The sequence below is a fragment of the Oncorhynchus kisutch genome, linkage group LG19 (assembly GCF_002021735.2).
Source record: "Oncorhynchus kisutch isolate 150728-3 linkage group LG19, Okis_V2, whole genome shotgun sequence".
Lineage (NCBI taxonomy): Eukaryota > Metazoa > Chordata > Actinopteri > Salmoniformes > Salmonidae > Oncorhynchus > Oncorhynchus kisutch.
Window position 1 is genome coordinate 49,112,186 of NC_034192.2, and position 22,065 is coordinate 49,134,250.

The 22,065-nt window shown below is 40.8% G+C and overlaps 1 long non-coding RNA gene and 1 gene segment (V, D, J or C); both read right to left on the bottom strand.

The window, feature by feature from the left end:
• Window positions 1–10,762: 10,762 nt before the first annotated feature.
• On the bottom strand, window positions 10,763–20,628 carry LOC116355102 (uncharacterized). The gene is made up of 2 exons (XR_004204347.1): window positions 19,470–20,628; window positions 10,763–11,296 (listed from the first exon to the last, which is right to left on the bottom strand). It is a non-coding gene; the product is annotated as an uncharacterized LOC116355102 (long non-coding RNA).
• Window positions 16,823–19,462, bottom strand: LOC116355101 (Ig kappa chain V region K29-213-like). The segment is given in 2 exon segments: window positions 16,823–17,440; window positions 17,677–19,462. Coding segments are annotated over 2 exon segments (558 nt in total).
• Window positions 20,629–22,065: the final 1,437 nt, after the last annotated feature.

Here is a 22,065-nt window from a genome sequence, read left to right on the forward strand (position 1 = left end):
TTAGTTGTAAGGTTTTCATCATGTAATTTGAAGGTAGCAAAAATTATCTAGCATATTTTCACAATTGTATTGCTTACCATGCCAATTTTTACAGACTTGCTCTTTACTTCTGGTGCAGGCAAGGAAGATGATCCCAAAATCACACAACACCAACGTGACTACCAAACCAACAACAACCACTACAAGAGCCTTTTCTGAAACAAACATAAAAATGAATGTCATGAAGTATCTATCACAATTTTTACCCAAGAAAATGTAAAAATAGGTTGGCAGATTTAGGTTCATTATATTGGTACAAGACAACAATGATGTGCTATAAATCATTAGGCCTACAGATGTAAGATCTTAATTTGATCACTATTATGTTGTTGAAAAATGTCCAGCACAGCAGGAAATGCAAACTTCTATTGCATTTGACGTTATTAAAAGCTTCTAAAATTTGTAATTTCCACTTTGAAATGTCAGACTTAATTTGCCCTAACAAAAAATGTATCAACCCCTACAAAAAAGTCCATTAATTAAAATCCACATAATAAGTCACAATTCCTGTTGCTGTAGGAAAATGTTCCTGCTATAGCAAATTGGCTCCAAATAAGATCCTACATCTGCACACTTCAAGCATCAGAGAGAGGGGCTGAGGTTGTTCTTGGAGAGGCTGTAGACACAGCTCATTGTAGGAGAGGGAGTCTCAGGGCTCTTCTCACACTCATCACTCCTGTTCCCAGGGGTGTAAATGACTCCTGGATAGGATTCTCTTGATCCAGTACGTACTGTGTTCTCATGTACAGGTCCCAGAGAGCACTGTACACTGCAGAGTCACATTTTCTCCTGGGTGGAATGGGCCAGACATTGGCAGCTGTACCACGGTCTTGTAATCAGACCTCTGGGGATTCTTACCTAAATGGTACATTTATGGTTTCATATAAATCAATCTGAAACAACACTTTCTTAAATGCACATAAATGTATAAAACCAGACAGACACATAAAAAACATATGAAGATGTAAGATCCCTGAACTAAAGGCCATTAATTAACTCATTACCTTCTAATACATACAACTCTCCTTCCGTGGCCTCCAACTGCTCTTAAACGCAAGTAAAACTAAATGCATGCTATTCAATCGATCACTGCCCGCACCTGCTCGCCCGTCCAGCATCACTACTATGGATAGCTCTGACTTAAAATTCGTGGACAACTACAAATACCTGGGTGTCTGGTTAGACTCCTGTGTCTAGGGCTCCTGTGCTACCACCGAAGCATGGTAGCAATATCGGCCTGCTAGCTACCTAGAGCTACTTGGAACCCTACTAATTACACGACTGGTCTATCGATGTCACTGCACGAAGAGGCAAAAACAGACTTACCCCCATCGCGACGTCCCCCCAAAGGCTAACTTTCTAGCCCCCGCTATCTGCTTGCTTGCTAACCCGGTCTGCTAACTGCTACACTGCCGGGCCCTGGTCTGCTAACTGCTAGCTTGCCTGCCCGGTCTGCTAACTGCTAGCCCTTGCTAACTGCTTGCTTGCTAACCCGGTCTGCTAACTGCTAGCCCATGCTAACTGCTTGCTTGCTAACCTGGCCTGCTAACTGCTAGCTTGCCCTGGTTAACTAGCTGCTAGCTTGTTTAGCTCCGGCCTACTAACTGTTAGGTTGTTAGCCTGCTAACTGTCTGAATCGCCGTGTCCCCAGCCAGCCTAACCACTCATTGAACCCATATGTTCACTTGGCTACGCATGCCTCTCTCTAATATCAATATGCCTTGTCCATTACTGTTCTGGTTAGTGATTTTATAAAAAAATGTCACCCCTTTTCCTCCCCAATTTCGTGGTATCCAATTGTTTTAGTAGCTACTATCTTGTCTCATTGCCACAACTCCCGTACGGGCTAGGGAGAGACAAAGGTTGAAAGTCATGCGTCTCACCCTTACAACTATAAGCCATTACCCAGGGGTCGTAAATCCCTAGTTAACCTCCTATTTCATGTTGCCTCATAGGACTTTTAAAGTACACCGATATCTTGTCTCACTTCGCTATATTAGGCTTCCCTCCCTCCTGGAACCTCTTGTCTATAGATTTGGCTTTTATCCCATTCCTCTAGATTTTGGTTTCCCTCTCCTCCTCATTTGGACTGCATGTCCTGTCTTAATAACACCTCTGGCCTACAAGGCACCCGGATCTATCAAGCTAGTTTATTTATGGTGTGCACGGTACCCCAGGTTATCTTGAACCTGCCAGGGTTATAAAAAACCCAGTGTATATTGGTCATACACAACTCATTGGATCTGTTTGGAACAGAAAGCTCCTATTCTTGATAAATTCGAAACCTTTTAGAACATCAAATCAAAGATAACTTAAATCATTCCCCCCAGAATCGAAAATATAGGCTACTGACCTTGTCGCCGACTGGGAAAATCAATGTTCGTTGGATCTAGTCACCGTCCCTGTCGGTCTGGGGTGTACACCGGTCTGGTCTTTAACCTCAACTCAGAGGCCAGGTCTTAAATAACGGGACCAGACCCGCATGTGCACGTGCACGATTTTCGGCGTACGACCTTCAGATGACAGAGACGGGTATTTTAGATCCCGGTTTCGAAGGACCAATTGTTACTGGAATTAAATTCCTACATGTTTTAATACCCAATTAAATGCAACACTCTGTCCACTCCTAAGAACTTGTAAGACTCTTATTTGCATAAAATGGACAGAGACCAGTCTCAAAATCAATCAGCAGCGTTTATTCTCGAGAGTACTGAACATGAAACATTTTACCATAGGTTATAAACTGAAAATGACGTCATTCGTTTTCGAACTGTCCCGTCTCATGTCCACTCCAGTACAATGGCTGTATAGTTCTCAAGCCTTCCAACATCGTCTCTCCTAATTTTGATAATTTATGACCGAGCCAAGGGCTGCCTGTGTAGATAAGCATTCTAGCCAGTCTGACGATAAGTTCATTCATTTCTACCAAGGAAAAGACAGTCATTGTTCTAATTCTTGATTATATTTACACACATTATATTCAGTACTAGGATTAAAAGAAAATTCATACATCTATAGAGTAACATAATAGTATTCTGATTAGTCAGTCCTGATTAAAATGTATACATAATTAGTCATTATTGATTAAAAAATCCCTTAACAGGCGTTCTGCATTAGCATCGAATAGCCTCCGTGATATGCAACTTTTCAGGGAAGTTAGGAACAAATATACACAGGCAGTTAGAAAAGCTAAGGCAAGCTTTTTCAAACATAAATTTGCATCCTGTAGTACTAACTCGAAAAAGTTCTGGGACACTGTAAAGTCAATGGAGAATAAGAGCACCTCCTCCCAGCTGCCCACTGAGGCTGGGAAACACTGTCACCACCGATAAATCCACTATAATTGAGAATTTCAATAAGGATTTCTCTACGGCTGGCCATGCTTTCCACATGGTTACCCCTACCCCGGTCAACTGCCCGGCACCATCCACAGAAACCCGCCAAAGAGCCCCACCATTTCTCCTTTACATAAAATCCAGATAGCTGATGTTCTGAAAGAGCTGCAAAATCTGGACCCCTACAAATCAGCCGGGCTGATTTCGTATCGTCTGAGATTCCCAAAGATTGGAAAGCTGCCGCGGTCATCCCCCTCTTCAAAGGGGGTGACACTCTAGACCCAAACTGCTACAGACCTATATCTATCCTACCCTGTCTTTCTAAGGTCTTCGAAAGCCAAGTCAACAAACAGATTACCGACCATTTCGAATCCCACCAAACCTTCTCCGCTATGCAGTCTGGTTTCAGAGCTGGTCATGGGTGCACCTCAGCCACGCTCAAGGTTCTAAACGACATCATAACTGCCATCGATAAGAGACATTACTGTGCAGCCGTATTCATTGACCTGGCCAAGGCTTTCGACTCTGTCAATCACAACATTCTTATAGGCAGACTCGACAGCCTTGGTTTTTCAAATGATTGCCTCACCTGGTTTACCAACTACTTCTCTGATAGAGTTCAGTGTGTCAAATCGGAGGGCCTGTTGTCCGGACCTCTGACAGTCTCTATGGGTGTGCCACAGGGTTCAATTCTCGGGCAGACTCTCTTGTCTGCATACATCAATGATGTTACTCTTGCTGCTGGTGATTCTCTGATCCACCTCTACGCAGACGACACCATTCTGTATACTTCTGGCCCCTCCTTGGACACTGTGTTAACTAACCTCCAGACGAGCTTCAATGCCATACAACTCTCCTTCCGTGGCCTCCAACTGCTCTTAAATGCAAGTAAAACTAAATGCATGTTTTTAAATCGATCACTGCCCGCACCTGCTCGCCCGTCCAGCATCACTACTCTGGACGGCTCTGAATTAGAATACGTGGACAACTACAAATACCTGGGTGTCTGGTTAGACTGTAAACTCTCCTTCCAGACTTACATTAAGCATCTCCAATACAAAATTAAATCTAGAATCGGCTTCCTATATCGCAACAAAGCATCTTCAGTTTTGCTGCCAAACATACCCTCATAAAACTGACCATCCTACTGATCCTCGACTTCGGTGATGTCATCTATAAAATAGCCTCCAACACTCTACTCAACAAACTGGATGCAGTCTATCACAGAGCCATCCGTTTTGTCACCAAAGCCCCATACACTACCCACCATTGCGACCTGTACGCTCTCGTTGGTTGGCCCTCGCTTCATACTCGTCGCCAAACCCACTGGCTACAGGTTATCTACAAGTCTCTGCTAGGTAAAGCCCCGCCTTATCTCAGCTCACTGGTCACCATAGCAGCACCCACTCGTAGCATGCACTCCAGCAGGTATATCTCACTGGTCACCCCCAATGCCAATTACTCTTTGGTCGTCTTTCCTTCCAGTTCTCTGCTGCTCATGACCGGAACGAATTGCAAAAATCTCTGAAGCTGGAGACTCACATCTCCCTCACTAGCTTTAAGCACCAGCTGTCAGAGCAGCTTACAGATCACTGCACCTGTACATAGCCCATCCATCTGTAAACAGCCCATCTATCTACCTACCTCATCACCATACTGGTATTTATTTATTTTGCTCCTTTTGCACCCCAGTATCTCTACCTGCACACTCATCTTCTGCCGATCTACCATTCCAGGGTTTAATTGCTATATTGTAATTACTTCGCCACCATGGCCTATTTATTTCCCTAACTTACCTCATTTGCACTCACTGTATATAGATGTTTTGTTTTCTTTTGTTCTACTGTATTATTGGCTGTATGTTTTGTTTATTCCATGTGTAACTCTGTGTTGTTGTATGTGTCGTTTTTCTACGCTTTATCTTGGCCAGGTCACAGTTGCAAATGAGAACCCTTTCTCAACTAGCCTACCTGGTTAAATAATAAAGGTGAATTTTTTTTTTTTTAAAGACTGTAAACTCTCCTTCCAGACTCACATTAAGCATCTCCAATCCAAAATTAAATCTAGAATCGGCTTCCTATATCGCAACAAAGCATCCTTCACTCATGCTGCCAAACATACCCTCGTAAAACTTACCATCCTACCGATCCTCGACTTTGGTGATGCACCGAGCGCAAGGCGCTACAGAAGGTAGTGCGTACGGCCCAGTATTTCAGTGGGACCGAGCTCCCTGCCATCCAGGACCTCTATACCAGGCGGTGTCAGAGGATGGCCCTAAAAATTGTCAGACTCCAGTCACCCAAGTCATAGACTGTTCTCTCTGCTACAGTATCGATGCACCAAGTCTGGAACCAACAGGACCCTGAACAGCTTCTACCTTCAAGCCGTAATACTGCTAAATAGTTAACCAAATAGCTAGCCAGACTATCTGTATTGATCCCATTTGCACTACCTCTTTTGACTCACATATGCTGATGCTACTGTTAATTATCTAGCCTGTTGTCTAGTCACTTTATCCTTACCTATATGTACATATCCACCTCAATTACCTCCTACCACTGCACATCGACTCGGTTCTGGTACCCAGTGTATGTAGCCAAGTTATTGGTACTCATTGTGTATTTGTTCCTTGTGTTATTATCTTTCTACCATTTAAAAATGTGTCATATTTGGGAAGGGCATTTTGCTGTTATTGTGCACCAGTTGTTTACAAAGCTTGAGACAAATACAATTTGAATTGAAGTTTAAAATGTCCTGCTTGCAGGAAGATTCTCATTCAACAGGGTGATCAAATTAAGATCCTACATCTTTATGCTTGCCAGGGAACCAGGGCAGTGCAGTAAAGCTCACCCATGTGTACAGGGTTTAAATGAAACTGCAGTTTGGTGATCTTACATTAATTTTAAGAGGGAGTGTTGTCAAGTCCTTGATTGGAGATGGTACCATGTGGACATACAGTATGTACATGGTTGGAAAGGGTGCCCAGATCACCACCGGGAAGCGGTATGGGCCATGGCGGTTTTTCATGATTTCATTATGACATTATCTATAGTAAATTAGAATTACATTTATTTTATGAGGTTAATTTAACACTACAAAAACAATTGGGATACTTGAATTACGTGAAAACATGAACAATAAAATATAGGATGTCTCCTGGTCCCTCTATTCACAGTAGTCTAGAAAAGAGATTAGGTTCTGGGTTGCAGAGATGAGAAAAACACTGCTGCCCTATGATACAAAAATAGTGTTGCTTGTTTGTCTTGAATATTACAGTATGTAGTAGCAATAGAAACACGTGTTATTGACCAAAATGTATTCCTCTGCACTGCAGTTCACTCCAAGTCTGAACACCTGACATCCGAGTACAGTCTCCTGTGTTGTCTCTCTCTTCTTTCTTCCTCTTTTAGTTTTCCTCTCAGAGAAATGCAATGCAGCACAATTCAACATATATGCATCTTGATGCTGTGAATAATCATATTTTCATCAAACTGTTATACAATATTAAACCCTCATGGGATACGTGCAGTAGTCGTAACATAGTAATAGAAGGTGGAGTAGTAATCAATCTAGAAAATATGTCATTATAAAAGCAGTGGTGTAAAGTACTTTCGTTAAAATACTTTAAAGTACTACTTAAGTTGTTTTTGTGGAATCTGTACTTCACTTTACTATTTATATTTTTGACAACTTTTACTTTTACTTCACTACATTCCTTAATAAAATGGTGTACTTTTAAATCCATACATTTTACCTGACACCCAAAAGTAGTCTTTACATTTTGAATGCTTAGCAGGACAGGAAAATGGTCCAATTCACACATGTATCAAGAGAACAACCCTGGTCATCCCTACTGCCTCTGATCTGGCAGACTCACTAAACACAAATGCTTGGTTTGTAAATGATGTCTGTGTGTTGGAGGGTCCCACTGGTTATCTATAAATACAAAATAAAAAGAAATGGTGCCGTCTGGTTTGCTTAATATAAGGAATTAGAAATGATTTGTACTTTTACTTGTACTTTTGATACTTAAGTATGTTTTATCAATTGTATTTACTTTCGATACTTAAGTATATTTAAAACCAAATGCTTTTAGACTTTTACTCAAGTAGTATTTTACAGGGTGACTTTCACTTGAGTCATTTTCTATTAAGGTATCTTTATTTTTAATTAAGTATGACAATTGTGTACTTTTTCGACCACTGTACAAACGTAATGCCATGTCACATTTCTGGACAATATTTATTAGACAACTTTGCTGTGTTTACCTGGTTGCTTTATTCTCTAGTTGAATTGTCATGTCTGACATGCTGAGAAGCACCCACTGTTTCCATGGATGAAAACAAAGCATAAAAATGACTAAAGACTCCCAAAGGGAAATTTGCATAACAATTGTTCACAAACTGGTTTAGTATGTCTGGTGCAGGTGAGGATAAGGATCACAATCACAAAGACAGCCGAGGTCACTCCAAGAGCAATGATTACAGGATCTGCTGCTTTTTCTAGAAATGTAAAACAAAATCATAGTTTTGGCATTAATACTTAGGTCAAATCAAGCTCTATTTAATTGTTTTAAGTGCACAAGCTCAATGCTATTCAACCTTCAAAAAATGGCTTCAGTTGTTAAGAATGTATTAGATTTTTGACATATAAATATATTCTACATACCAATATTCAGGTTTGTTTCCGTTGCCCAACTGGATCTCCCAACATGTGGCCACAGCACAGTAGTGAGTCCCAGCATCAGAGAGACGGAGATTGTTCTTGGAGAGGCTGTAGATAGACTAGGCTGCTGCCTTGTCTGATCTGCTGATATTGTTGATGATGAGAAGATTTCCAACTTTTACTTTCTCCGTTGTGAAACGTATGTCGTTAAAATATCTATTAGGAACAAAATCCAATACTTATTTTCCACCATAAATAGCAAATAAATTCATAAAAAATCCTACAATGTGATTTTCTGGATTTTTTTTCTCATTTTGTCTGTCATAGTGGAAGTGTACCTATGATGAAAATTACAGGCCTCTCTCATCTTTTTAAGTGGGAGAACTTGCACATTTGGTGGCTGACTAAATACTTTTTTGCCCCACTGTATTTATAAAAAAACATGAAGGTTCACAGGATCAAGATGGAGTTACGTGAACTATGCTGCATTGAATTTCTCTGAGAGGAAAACTAAAAGAGGAAGAAAGAAGAGAGACACCACAGGAGAGTGTGTACTCTGATGTCAGGTGTTCAGACTGGGACTGAACTTTGTTCATGTGCAGAGGAATGGGTCTATTTTGGTCAAGAAACTCTTATTAGTATACAGTATATGCATATAATGTATCCAGACAGTCATGACATTTTAGCCTTGCTGATACTATAATGTATCATAGAATAAACTTGTTCTTCTAGGAGTGTTCTCTGTCAGAGCACCACTGTTATGGAATGGCTTGTCATGTGAGGTAGAGGGCCAGAAACCATTGAGGTCTTTAAATCATGCAGGAATATCTATCTTTTTTGCTTGGCCTTTAATCTTAGTCTTTGATTGTATTGCTTTTTTAGACTTCCTTGGTGATTCTATATTCTTCTCTTGTATCATATCTCTTGTATGTCAGCCTTTTGTTTAGACATACTGTTTAACCATGAGCCAACTCAGTGGCCGTGTTTATTGTCTACCGTGAGATTAGAAGGTTGAGGGTTGGATCCCCGGTCGAGTCATGTGAATTACTCTAAAAATGGGAATGAATGACTCTCTGCTTGGCATTCAATATAAAGGAGATGGATTGGGTTAAGTGTCCTATCCAGGAGGTGTACTTGTACATCAATGTCACGACTTCAACCGAAGTCTGCTCCACTCCACTTGTTCGGGTGGCGATCGGCATCACCGGCTTTCTAGCCATCGCTGCTCCATTTCTCATATGTCCATTTGTTTTGTCTTGATCCATTACACACCTGGTTTTCATTCCACAATCACACTGCATGTATTTAGTCCTCTGTTCTCCATGTCTTTGTGTGTAATTGTTTGTTATGTGGATAGTCAGGCTCCATACTTTTGCTATGTTCCGTGTTTTTGGCACGTTATTGTTTTTATGTGCTGTCATTTTTGGACCGGAATTGAAGTGCGCCTGTTTAACTTCATATGGCTGCAGGGGCAGTATTGAGTAGCTTGGATGAAAAGGTGCCCATTGTAAACGGCCAGCTCCTCAGTCTCAGTTGCTAAGATATGCATATTATTATTAGTATTGGATAGAAAACACTAAAGTTTCCAAAACTGTCAAAATATTGTCTGTGAGTATAACAGAGCTGATATTGCAGGCGAAACCCTGAGGAAATCAAAACAGGAAGTGGCTTCTATTTTGAAAACTCCATGTTCCACAGCCTCCCTTTGCTGGATTTAAAGGGATTTGAACCAGATTAATTTGGTTCATTTCATTCATGAGCCAGAACGATAACATCGCGTCAAGTGGTCACGAGTTTTGTTTGCGCAACAGAATTTGGACAGCCATTGTTTTCCCCTTTCCTTACTGTGAAAGACATTTCCGGTTGATATATTATAGATTATATATTTTAAAAACAACCTGAGGATTGATTATAAAAAACATTTGACATGTTTCTGTGGACATTATGGAAACTATTTGGAATTTATGTCTGTGTTGTCGTGACCGCTCTTTCCTGTGGATTTCTGAACATAACGCGACAAACAAACGGAGGTATTTTGGATATAAAAATAATCTTTATGGAACAAAAGGAACATTTGTTGTGTTACTGGCAGTCTCGTGAGTGAAAACATCTGAAGATCAAAGGTAAACGATTAATTTGATTGCTTTTCTGATTTTTGTGACCGAGCTACCTGATGCTAAGTGTACTTAATGTTTATCGTGCGATCGATAAATTTACACAAACGCTTGGATTGCTTTCGCTGTAAAGCATAATTTCAAATTCTGACACGACAGGTGGAATAACAAAAGGCTAAGCTGTGTTTTCCTATATTGCACTTGTGATTTCATAAATATACATATTTATAGTATGTAGCGCTACGCTATTCAGCGGTTGTTAATGACACTTATCCCGATAGGGGGATTGCAGCCATAACAAGTTAATACACTCTGCTCTCCTGCACCTGACTTCGCCTCCCGTACACACCCCTGACAATCAAGCTGCCTTCCACTATTAAATATTGAACCTATGAGCCGTTCTGGCTCGGACAAGGATTACTTAACTATTTTATCTACAGTAAAGTTTGTTGCAATTAAGGTATTTCACATTTTTGTTGATCATCCCCATTTGAAGTAATTTCTCTATTTGCTATAATGTACAATTGTATTATGGATCCATTTTTGTTTTAATAATTTTCCCTAAATGTATGATTTTGTGATATTTACTGTAACCCATGAAACAAACAATAAGATAGCATACCTTAAACATTGTATTTAAATATAGGTTAATTACAGTCAACAGTATTTCTTCAGTTCCAGCAGCATGATTATAGCTGTAACGCACCAGCATGTACCAGTAGGACTGTGTAGGATCATCAAATCACTTTATCATTAAACATTGTCTGATTCATCATGTTATTTAAAAAAAAAAATGGAGCTTTAAAAAAAATTACAGTTGATTTATACAATTGTCAAAGTTCAACTCTTTGAAATGGACTAATTAAACATACTGCACATGCATTCACACTTCATTTCAGAAATCATCAAAGAAACAAGAAAGCACAAGCAGGATTGGCTAGTAACTCTGGGATTTACACCCCTTTAAACTATAGAAAACAAACTGTAATCTATGTCTGTAAAAAAAGATTGCTTGTTTCTGTCAGGTTGCAACTGGTTGACCGATTGGATGCTCCCCCTGTTCTTTCATTTCTTTCTCCTGGTTCCAGTTGTCTTGGTCGTAAAGGTCACTGCAGTGTATTGTAGCCAGTCACCACTGAATCCCTGAGAAGGAACATGGAGACAAAAACAGCAATTCATGAGATGAGTGAATCACTCATCTTAATTATAGAATTGATGTTAATCATTAAGAGTAGTCACATACTTAAAAAACTAATTATTAACCCCATCTATCCACCCCCCCAGCATAACAGTATGGTGCCTGCATAACAGTATGGTGCCAGAATAACAGTATGGTGCCAGCATAACAACATGTTGGGAGTGTGTGAGCAACACAATGTCAGATGTTACAAATCCCTTTTGGCCCGACAGCTTAGGAGGGGTGGTAACGAGACCTGTAACATAACTCATGCAAATTATAATAGTGAAAAAGAGAGAACAAAATAACCACAGACAACTAAATTACCGTCAAACACTCATGGTTTATTGGAAAACACACGGTAATGGGGGGAGCAGGAAAAGGGGCTGAGCTGGACTCAAGGAAAGAAATAATAAGTATCCAAAACCACCCCTAAGCTAGACTACTTCACCAACAGCTAACCCAAAATACAGTGAGTGGTCCGACCAGTTCTAACTAGTGTTTTTATACAAAGTATTCCTACGGGTAATGTATGCCCATGGGTGACTTGTCTTGGTTCCCCCTTTTCCCACCATCAAACACCATAACACAAACAATACTCCCAGGTGGGTACAAAGTGATCTGGAGATGCTAAAACAAACAGAACTACCGAGAGATTGTATGACAGTGAGATTGAGACACAGAGAGATCGAGTTTAAGAGGAAACATGGGACAGGGTTTTTAAACCAAGGGAAAGGGGATGTGATAGGGTAATGGAAATAGGAGGTGTGTCTTCTGATTGATGATTGATTGGTGACTGATTGGGGAGTGATGATTGCCACCTGTGAGGAGAGAAGGAGAGAAAAGAACACAGGATACACACACACAGCATACCTGTATCCGTAACATCAGAGATACATAAAGATAAACAGGAAATTAGAGCACTTGACTTGTAACCAGCTCACTCTTTGAATAGCTGCTCTGAGCTTATTGTCTCTAGACTGGTTGCTGAGGACACTAATAAATCAAACAAACATTGATTAGACTACAGGAAAATATTCAAACAAGTCAGTCTTTTTCCTAACTAAATTGTGTACGTAGGAAGTATGTTATTTTTACGAAATGGTCCAACTTTGAATAGCCTCCCAACATGATGATTTGTATAAATATAATTAAATGATTTAATTGTTTAAAATTCAATGTTTCATGTAGTCAAGAAAATGGCAAATTTTAGCACCAGTTATTTAATTATGACAAAAGTTATTAAATTCCAGCACCAGTTTAATACTCACCGTTTGTTTCCTTTTGACTTGAGTGGATGAAGAACAGTAACACAGCATTCAACATCAAACATTTTTTCACCTTTATTTAACCAGGTAGGCTAGTTGAGAACAAGTTCTCATTTGCAACTGCGACCTGGCTAAGATAAAGCATAGCAGTGTGAGCATACAATAAAGAGTTACACATGGAGTAAACAATTAACAAGTCAATAACACAGTAGAAAACAAAGGGGGGGGGGGTCTATATACAATGTGTGCAAAAGGCATGAGGAGGTAGGCAAATAATTACAATTTTGCAGATTAACACTGGAGTGATAAATGATCAGATGGTCATGTACAGGTAGAGATATTGGTGTGCAGAAGAGCAGAAAAGTAAATAAATAAAAACAGTATGGGGATGAGGTAGGTGAAAAGGGTGGGCTATTTACCAATAGACTATGTACAGCTGCAGCGATCGGTTAGCTGCTCAGATAGCTGATGTTTGAAGTTGGTGAGGGAGATAAAAGTCTCCAACTTCAGCGATTTTTGCAATTCGTTCCAGTCACAGGCAGCAGAGTACTGGAACGAAAGGCGGCCAAATGAGGTGTTGGCTTTAGGGATGATCAGTGAGATACACCTGCTGGAGCGCGTGCTACGGATGGGTGTTGCCATCGTGACCAGTGAGCTGAGATAAGGCGGAGCTTTACCTAGCATGGACTTGTAGATGACCTGGAGCCAGTGGGTCTGGCGACGAATATGTAGCGAGGACCAGCCGACTAGAGCATACAAGTCGCAGTGGTGGGTGGTATAAGGTGCTTTAGTGACAAAACGGATGGCACTGTGATAGACTGCATCCAGTTTGCTGAGTAGAGTGTTGGAAGCCATTTTGTAGATGACATCGCCGAAGTCGAGGATCGGTAGGATAGTCAGTTTTACTAGGGTAAGCTTGGCAGCGTGAGTGAAGGAGGCTTTGTTGCGGAATAGAAAGCCGACTCTTGATTTGATTTTCGATTGGAGATGTTTGATATGAGTCTGGAAGGAGAGTTTGCAGTCTAGCCAGACACCTAGGTACTTATAGACGTCCACATATTCTAGGTCGGAATGCTAGTCGGGCATGCGGGTGCAGGCAGCGACCGGTTGAAAAGCATGCATTTGGTTTTACTAGCGTTTAAGAGCAGTTGGAGGCCACGGAAGGAGTGTTGTATGGCATTGAAGCTTGTTTGGAGGTTAGATAGCACAGTGTCCAAAGACGGGCCGAAAGTATATAGAATGGTGTCGTCTGCGTAGAGGTGGATCAGGGAATCGCCCGCAGCAAGAGCAACATCATTGATATACACAGAGAAAAGAGTCGGCCCGAGAATTGAACCCTGTGGCACCCCCATAGAGACTGCCAGAGGACCGGACAGCATGCCCTCCGATTTGACACACTGAACTCTGTCTGCAAAGTAATTGGTGAACCAGGCAAGGCAGTCATCCGAAAAACCGAGGCTACTGAGTCTGCCGATAAGAATATGGTGATTGACAGTCGAAAGCCTTGGCAAGGTCGATGACGGCTGCACAGTACTGTCTTTTATCGATGGCGGTTATGATATCGTTTAGTACCTTGAGTGTGGCTGAGGTGCACCCATGACCGGCTCGGAAACCAGATTGCACAGCGGAGAAGGTACGGTGGGATTCGAGATGGTCAGTGACCTGTTTGTTGACTTGGCTTTCGAAGACCTGAGATAGGCAGGGCAGGATGGATATAGGTCTGTAACAGTTTGGGTCCAGGGTGTCTCCCCCTTTGAAGAGGGGGATGACTGCGGCAGCTTTCCAATCCTTGGGGATCTCAGACGATATGAAAGAGAGTTTGAACAGGCTGGTAATAGGGGTTGCGACAATGGTGGCAGATAGTTTCAGAAATAGAGGGTCCAGATTGTCAATGCTCCACACAGACCAATACCAACTGGAACCAGTGCATTACAGTCCATCCCTACTACAAATACATGGAGAACATAATAACAATACAATGAAAACAGCTTTTTATGTTCTAATAACAAAATAATGAACAATAGGAGGTTCTTTGTCCATGTCACGATCTTCGTAAGCATACTCAGATCAAAGCTCAGCGTGATATGGGTTCCACATTTTTTATTATAAGTGAACCGCACAATAAAACAACAAAGAATAAGCTGAACGTGACGTTCTGGAGTGCTCACAGGTACCAATACAAAAACAAGATCCCACAAAACACAGTGGGGAAATGGCTGCCTAAATATGATCCCAAATCAGAGACAACGATAAACAACTACCTGACTGACACGGCCTGCAACGAAAACATGCAGACTCTCCTTCACTGCAGCCGAGGTGAGTAAGACATTTAAACGTGTTAACCCTCGCAAGGCTGCAGGCCCAGACGGCATCCCCAGCCGCGCCCTCAGAGCATGCGCAGACCAGCTGGCCGGTGTGTTTACGGACATATTCAATCAATCCCTTTACCAGTCTGCTGTTCCCACATGCTTCAAGAGGGCCACCATTGTTCCTGTTCCCAAGAAAGCTAAGGTAACTGAGCTAAACGACTACCACCCCGTAGCACTCACTTCCGTCATCATGAAGTGCTTTGAGAGACTAGTCAAGGACCATATCACCTCCACCCTACCTGACACCCTAGACCCACTCCAATTTGCTTACCGCCCAAATAGGTCCACAGACGATGCAATCTCAACCACACTGCACACTGCCCTAACCCATCTGGACAAGAGGAATACCTATGTGAGAATGCTGTTCATCGACTACAGCTCGGCATTCAACACCATAGTACCCTCCAAGCTCGTCATCAAGCTCGAGACACTGGGTCTCGACCCCGCCCTGTGCAACTGGGTACTGGACTTCCTGACGGGCCGCCCCCAGGTGGTGAGGGTAGGCAACAACATCTCCTCCCCGCTGATCCTCAACACTGGGGCCCCACAAGGGTGCGTTCTGAGCCCTCTCCTGTACTCCCTGTTCACCCACGACTGCGTGGCCACGCACGCCTCCAACTCAATCATCAAGTTTGCGGACGACACAACAGTGGTAGGCTTGATTACCAACAACGACGAGACGGCCTACAGGGAGGAGGTGAGGGCCCTCGGAGTGTGGTGTCAGGAAAATAACCTCACACTCAACGTCAACAAAACTAAGGAGATGATTGTGGACTTCAGGAAACAGCAGAGGGAACACCCCCCTATCCACATCGATGGAACAGTAGTGGAGAGGGTAGCAAGTTTTAAGTTCCTCGGCATACACATCACAGACAAACTGAATTGGTCCACTCACACAGACCGCATCGTGAAGAAGGCGCAACAGCGCCTCTTCAACCTCAGGAGGCTGAAGAAATTCGGCTTGTCACCAAAAGCACTCACAAACTTCTACAGATGCACAATCGAGAGCATCCTGGCGGGCTGTATCACCGCCTGGTACGGCAACTGCTCCGCCCACAACCGTAAGGCTCTCCAGAGGATAGTGAGGTCTGCACAACTCATCACCGGGGGCAAACTACCTGCACTCCAGGACACCTACACCACCCGATGTTACAGGAAGGCCATAAAGATCATCAAGGACATCAACCACCCGAGCCACTGCCTGTTCACCCCGCTATCATCCAGAAGGCGAGGTCAGTACAGGTGCATCAAAGCTGGGACCGAGAGACTGAAAAACAGCTTCTATCTCAAGGCCATCAGACTGTTAAACAGCCACCACTAACATTGAGTGGCTGCTGCCAACACACTGACACTGACACTGACTCAACTCCAGCCACTTTAATAATGGGAATTGATGGGAAATGATGTAAATATATCACTAGCCACTTTAAACAATGCTACCTTATATAATGTTACTTACCCTACATTATTCATCTCATATGCATACGTATATACTGTACTCTATATCATCGACTGCATCCTTATGTAATACATGTATCACTAGCCACTTTAACTATGCCACTTTGTTTACATACTCATCTCATATGTATATACTGTACTCGATACCATCTACTGTATCTTGCCTATGCTGCTCTGTACCATCACTCATTCATATATCCTTATGTACATATTCTTTATCCCCTTACACTGTGTATAAGACAGTAGTTTTGGAATTGTTAGTTAGATTACTTGTTGGTTATAACTGCATTGTCGGAACTAGAAGCACAAGCATTTCGCTACACTCGCATTAACATCTGCTAACCATGTGTATGTGACAAATACAATTTGATTTGATTTGAAACCATACCAGGCCAACATAGAAATAAAACAACCTTGATTACTCACCCTAGTCACACCCTGACCTAACCAAAATAGGGAATAAAAAGGCTCTCTATGGTCAGGGCGTGACAGTCCAATCTTTTTAAAGGCTGCATTGTAAGTTCCATATATCTTAGTAGGCATTTTAATTGATTGTTGACCTCAGTTTGTTATTATGGTGCAATGTTAATCAGTTCTAAGGTTACGAGGCTTCTTCCCATCTGATCCTTTACATTAATAGTGGTCATAAAAGTACATTTGGCATCCAGTTTTGTTCCGTTGCCGACCAGGATCTCACCACATGTGGCCACAGCGCAGTAGTAAGTCACAGCATCAGAGGGGCTGAGGTTGTTCTTGGAGAGGCTGAAGACACAGCTATGTGTAGGAGAGGGAGTTTCAGGGCTCTTCTTACACTCACCACTCTTGTTCCCAGAGGTGTAAATGACTCCTGGATGGGATTCTCCTGATCCGGCTCTGAACCAGCACACACTGTGTTCTCCTGTACAGGTCTCAGAGAGTACTGTACACTGCAGAGTCACAGAGTGTCCTGGATGGACTGGGTCAGACACTGGCCTCTGCACCACGGTATGGTAGTGTGACCTCTGGTGATTCTTACCTAAATGGGATAGATGTTTCGATTCTCTAATATATCACATGCTTCACAAAGATTCTAAGAGTTCAGTTTTGTCAGCTAATTGTATACATTAATGAGGGTTTTTATTTTGTAATAACACATATGTGTATGCTACTACTGGCATTCAAACAATTCACACAACACAGTGGGTACAATGCGAGCTGTGTGAATAACATGTAAATGTACTAATGTTAATAGTATTTAGGCACTATGATTACCTTTTAATAGTAAAAGAGTCCCATTGATAAAGTTGACTTCATAGGCTGTTCTCACTGCACAATAGTAAACGGCTTCATCTGTTGGGTCCGTGTTTGTAATAGCAAGTCGATACATCCCATCAGCATCAGCCTTCTCCACATTGAAACGCGAATGGTTAAAGTTCTTGTGCCATGAAAACAATGATGCATTACATACATTAACCTAATATTCATATAGGTCTGATAATGGCACTGCTTTAGCGAAGACTAAGCCACCATAATTGTTATTTTGCAATTATGTAATAAATTACTTAACACATGATATTTCCTGTATGGGGAAACAAGATGAGGGGAACACATCTCGACAATCTGGTAAAAAAAAATAAAGTAAAGGACTGAGTAGTCTATACTCGGAAAAGGAAAGTCGTTTGCTAAGTTTCAATGAACTTGTCCAGTGATTTTGTTTTGACGACATTTAGAAAAGTCGCATATAGAAAAATATTCGACAATTGCCAGCCAGCTACGGTGCATTTCCATTTAAACATCTTGTGTCGCAGTAGCTGTCTTTTATCGGTGCAATAAAAAGACAGACAATTCATTCATCAATTAAATTGCAGGTGAACATACAGGCCTATTTAGGACGAAAGTGACAAATATGGTGATTGAAAATAATTGAAATGTTAGCTAGGCGGCTATTTCAGTGGCTGATTGACTGATGTGCTATATACAGCTCTGATATCATTACAGATGAGACATTAAGGTATGATTTCAACGCTCTTGATTGATTACATTTGTAACACTTTCAGAGCCCTTATATTTGCAAAAAAATAGTGTAATATTTTAATAATAATGAGGCAATTGAAGTGTTTCCATTACCCCTTTAGGCCAATTGCGCAGTTTCATGTCTACGGTAGCCCGTAAAAGCCCGAACAGATATAATGCAAGATTTCAGTAATGTTTGCAATATTCTCATAATTATAATGTGCCAACGTATCGCCACGGTCCGTGCCATGGTGAAACGTGCACTCCTGTAGATCGGAAACAATTGGATGGTTAAACTTGCCAGACAACCACAAAAGTAAGGCGAAGCAATTCAGGCATTCTTGACAGTCTGAACAATCCTTGTCCTGCAAATACACATTATTTGTATAGTTGAATGTTTATTTTGCAAACAGTAGGCATTTAAAAATAAATGTGAAGTGAAACGTTAGTTACACCGTGGCATAAAGTGCCCAACGTAGCTACCTTCAAAATGATTCGGCAATGACCATTCTTTTCGAAAAACACCGTTTCCGTTTTCATTTGTCGCAATAAAGAAAGTTCTACAAAACAGAAAGTCACCCTGTGGAACGAATAAAAATCTTTCCGATCTTTAGGTTTCTCCTGTATCTGCCGCTTCTATTAGACCTTGTAATGATTTTTTTGTGACATTGCTTTTGTCGAATAAACTCGTGTCAATGGAAATATGTCTAATGTAGGCTACATTCACTTTAGGTTAACAAGACCAACAAATAATGAAAATTGTAGGTATCAAAAATATAAACAGATTTCTATTATACCATGTAAAATTAGGCTAATGCTTATTTTGATACTTGATTAATAAGCCGAAACCGTTACAATACCTTCTTCAATGGATAAGCAGAGTGTAAATAATCAAACTAATCTTAGGAAACGCTCCAGATCATACGTTAAATGTTACCATTTTTCATGAAGTCTCGTAGCCTAACCTACAAAACGGATATGAAATAATATTCTCCACTCTCTAAAGTCTCATTTATTCACCAGGTATTATTTTGAAAATATAGTGTACTTACAAGCGCTACTCCACAAAAATACCCTCTTGACGCACTCGTAGACGGTGCTGAATGGTCAGTCATTTATGATTATCTCCTATAATAGCTTTCGACCATCTCTCCCCACCCAAAAGAGTGTACCAACCTACAGCTATCCACCCTATGACTGTAGCTGAATTTTAAAAAAAAGGTCCAATGAGCTGTTTTAATCTCATGATCTAATAATTTATTGGAAAAATGTAATTGTTAAGTACCTTACTGTGATTCTTTTCAATTAAAATCGTCGATTAAAAAATATAAAATAGCTTCTTAGCAAAGAGCAATTTCTCAAGATAAAAGTTTGCTAGGACTGTCTGGGAGTGGTCTGAGTGGGGAAAACTAGCTGTTATTGGCAGAGAGGTTTGGAGCTCTCTTTCTAATTGCCTGGTGATGTCACCAGGCAGGCCAACACTCCATTCCACAACAACAGGCTGACATTGCAGGTGGTCCTTTCAAACAGCTCTTACACCAAATGGGTATCATCATCATTTTCACAATTTCACAGTATTATTCCAACCTCATAGTGTGGAAATAAATATAGCACACATGAAATCAAGTTTGACTGCACTGGGCCTTTAAAATAATCCAAAAAGTAATCTATTTTTCTAAAGTATCAGTCACCTGATTACAATATTTGTGCAGGTATAGTAAGTGATTACAGTTTCAGGTTGTTTGCAATCGTGTAATCAGTTACTCACCAACACTGTTGACAGGAATAAATACTCAGATACTTCTACCTGAAGCAAGAAATTAGGTCTCTGTAAATGTAGCCTATTGGGCAGGCTGTGCTGCAGCTGGTGCATGTTGGGATATGTCCTTGCCACTCCAGCATAGCTGAAATGCATTTGCACTTCAAAAAGGCTCGTTCAAACTTGCATTCTAGTAGGCAACGACCATGTCATAATGACAGATGTTAAAACACTTTATGCTGAGTTTGTTTGAATACAGGCTATATGGATCATATCTAAACATAATTACATTTCCCTGTAAAATAGCGTAAACAGAGTAGGTCCCTCTGAAGATTGCAATCTTGCACCAACTATGGGGCTTTCACAACTGCATAAATAGCACATGACTCTTTGCTATTTGTTACAGCCAAAGCTTCCTACTTCTGACAGTCAAAAGCTGTAGTTAAATCAAACTAGAGCATCATAAATAGTCAGCAAATAATCCAAAGGTGTTTACAGTCTATCCGAGAGTTTGTTCTTATTAAAATTCGTTTTCAATCCAAGAGTGGTGTTTTTCCTTATTGAGCACCAAAATACAAAGTGTACGAAATACCATCAAAACGGTCACTGTTGGCTCTTATGCTCTTTTGTATATGGGCTGAACAACCATGATTGACAATTCATATAGACCTACTGAAGTAAATAATTATAATAATGAAAACAATGATGCATTAGATATATTAACCTAATATTCATATAGGTCTGATAATGACACTGCTTTAGTGAAGACTAAGCCACCATAATTGTTATTTTGCAATAATATTAAATTACTCGAAAATATAAGATTCCATGAACTTGACCATTGATTTGTTTTGACGACATTTAGAAAAGTCGCACGTAGAAAATTTTATTCGACAATTGCCAGTCATCTACGGTGCATTTCCATTTAGCCATCTTTGTGTCGCAATAGCTGTTTTTTGTCGGTGCAATAAAAGATGTCTACGGTAGCCCGTAAAAGCCCGAACAGATATAATGCAAGAATTCAGTAATGTTTGCAATATTCTCATACTTATGTGCCAACGTATCGCCATGGTCGGTGCCATGGTGAAACGTGCACTCCTGTAGATCGGAAACAATTGGATGGTTAAACTTGCCAGACAACCACAAAAGTAAGGCGAAGCAATTCAGGCATTTGTGTCCTGCAAATAAACATCATTTGTATAGTTGAATGTTTATTTTGCAAGCAGTAGGCATTTAAGATTAAATGTGAAGTGGAACGTTACAGTTACACCGTGACATAACGTGCCCAACGTAGCTACATTCAAATGATTCGGCAATTACCCTTTTTTCGAAAAACACAATTTCCATCAACATTTATCACCCCTGTGGAACGAATAAAAATGTTTCCGATCTTTAGAAGGTTTCTCCTGTATCTGCCGCTTCTATAAGACGTAATGTTTTTTTTTGCGACATTGCTTTTGTCGAATAAACCCGTGTCAATGGAAACATGTCTAATGTAGGCTACATTCACTTTTTAGGTTAACAAGACCAACAAATAATGAAAATTGTAGGTATCAAAAATATAAACGAGGTAGGCCTACTGATTTCTATAATTCCATGTAAAATTAGGCTATGGCGTACATTGATAATTGATTCATCTGGGTGGTTAATAAAAGCCCGAAACAGTTACAATACCTTCTTCAATGGATAAGCAGAGTGTAAATAATCAAACTAATCTTAGAAAAACGCTCCAGATCATACGTTAAATGTTACCATTTTTCATTAAGTCTGGTTCCGCTCTCCAAAGTCTCATTTATTCACCAGGTATTATTATGCCTTGAAAGATTAGTAGAATCTGTGTGGGTAGCTGGACAGGTAGGATGACTGACAGTGAAGGTGAACAGGTGGTC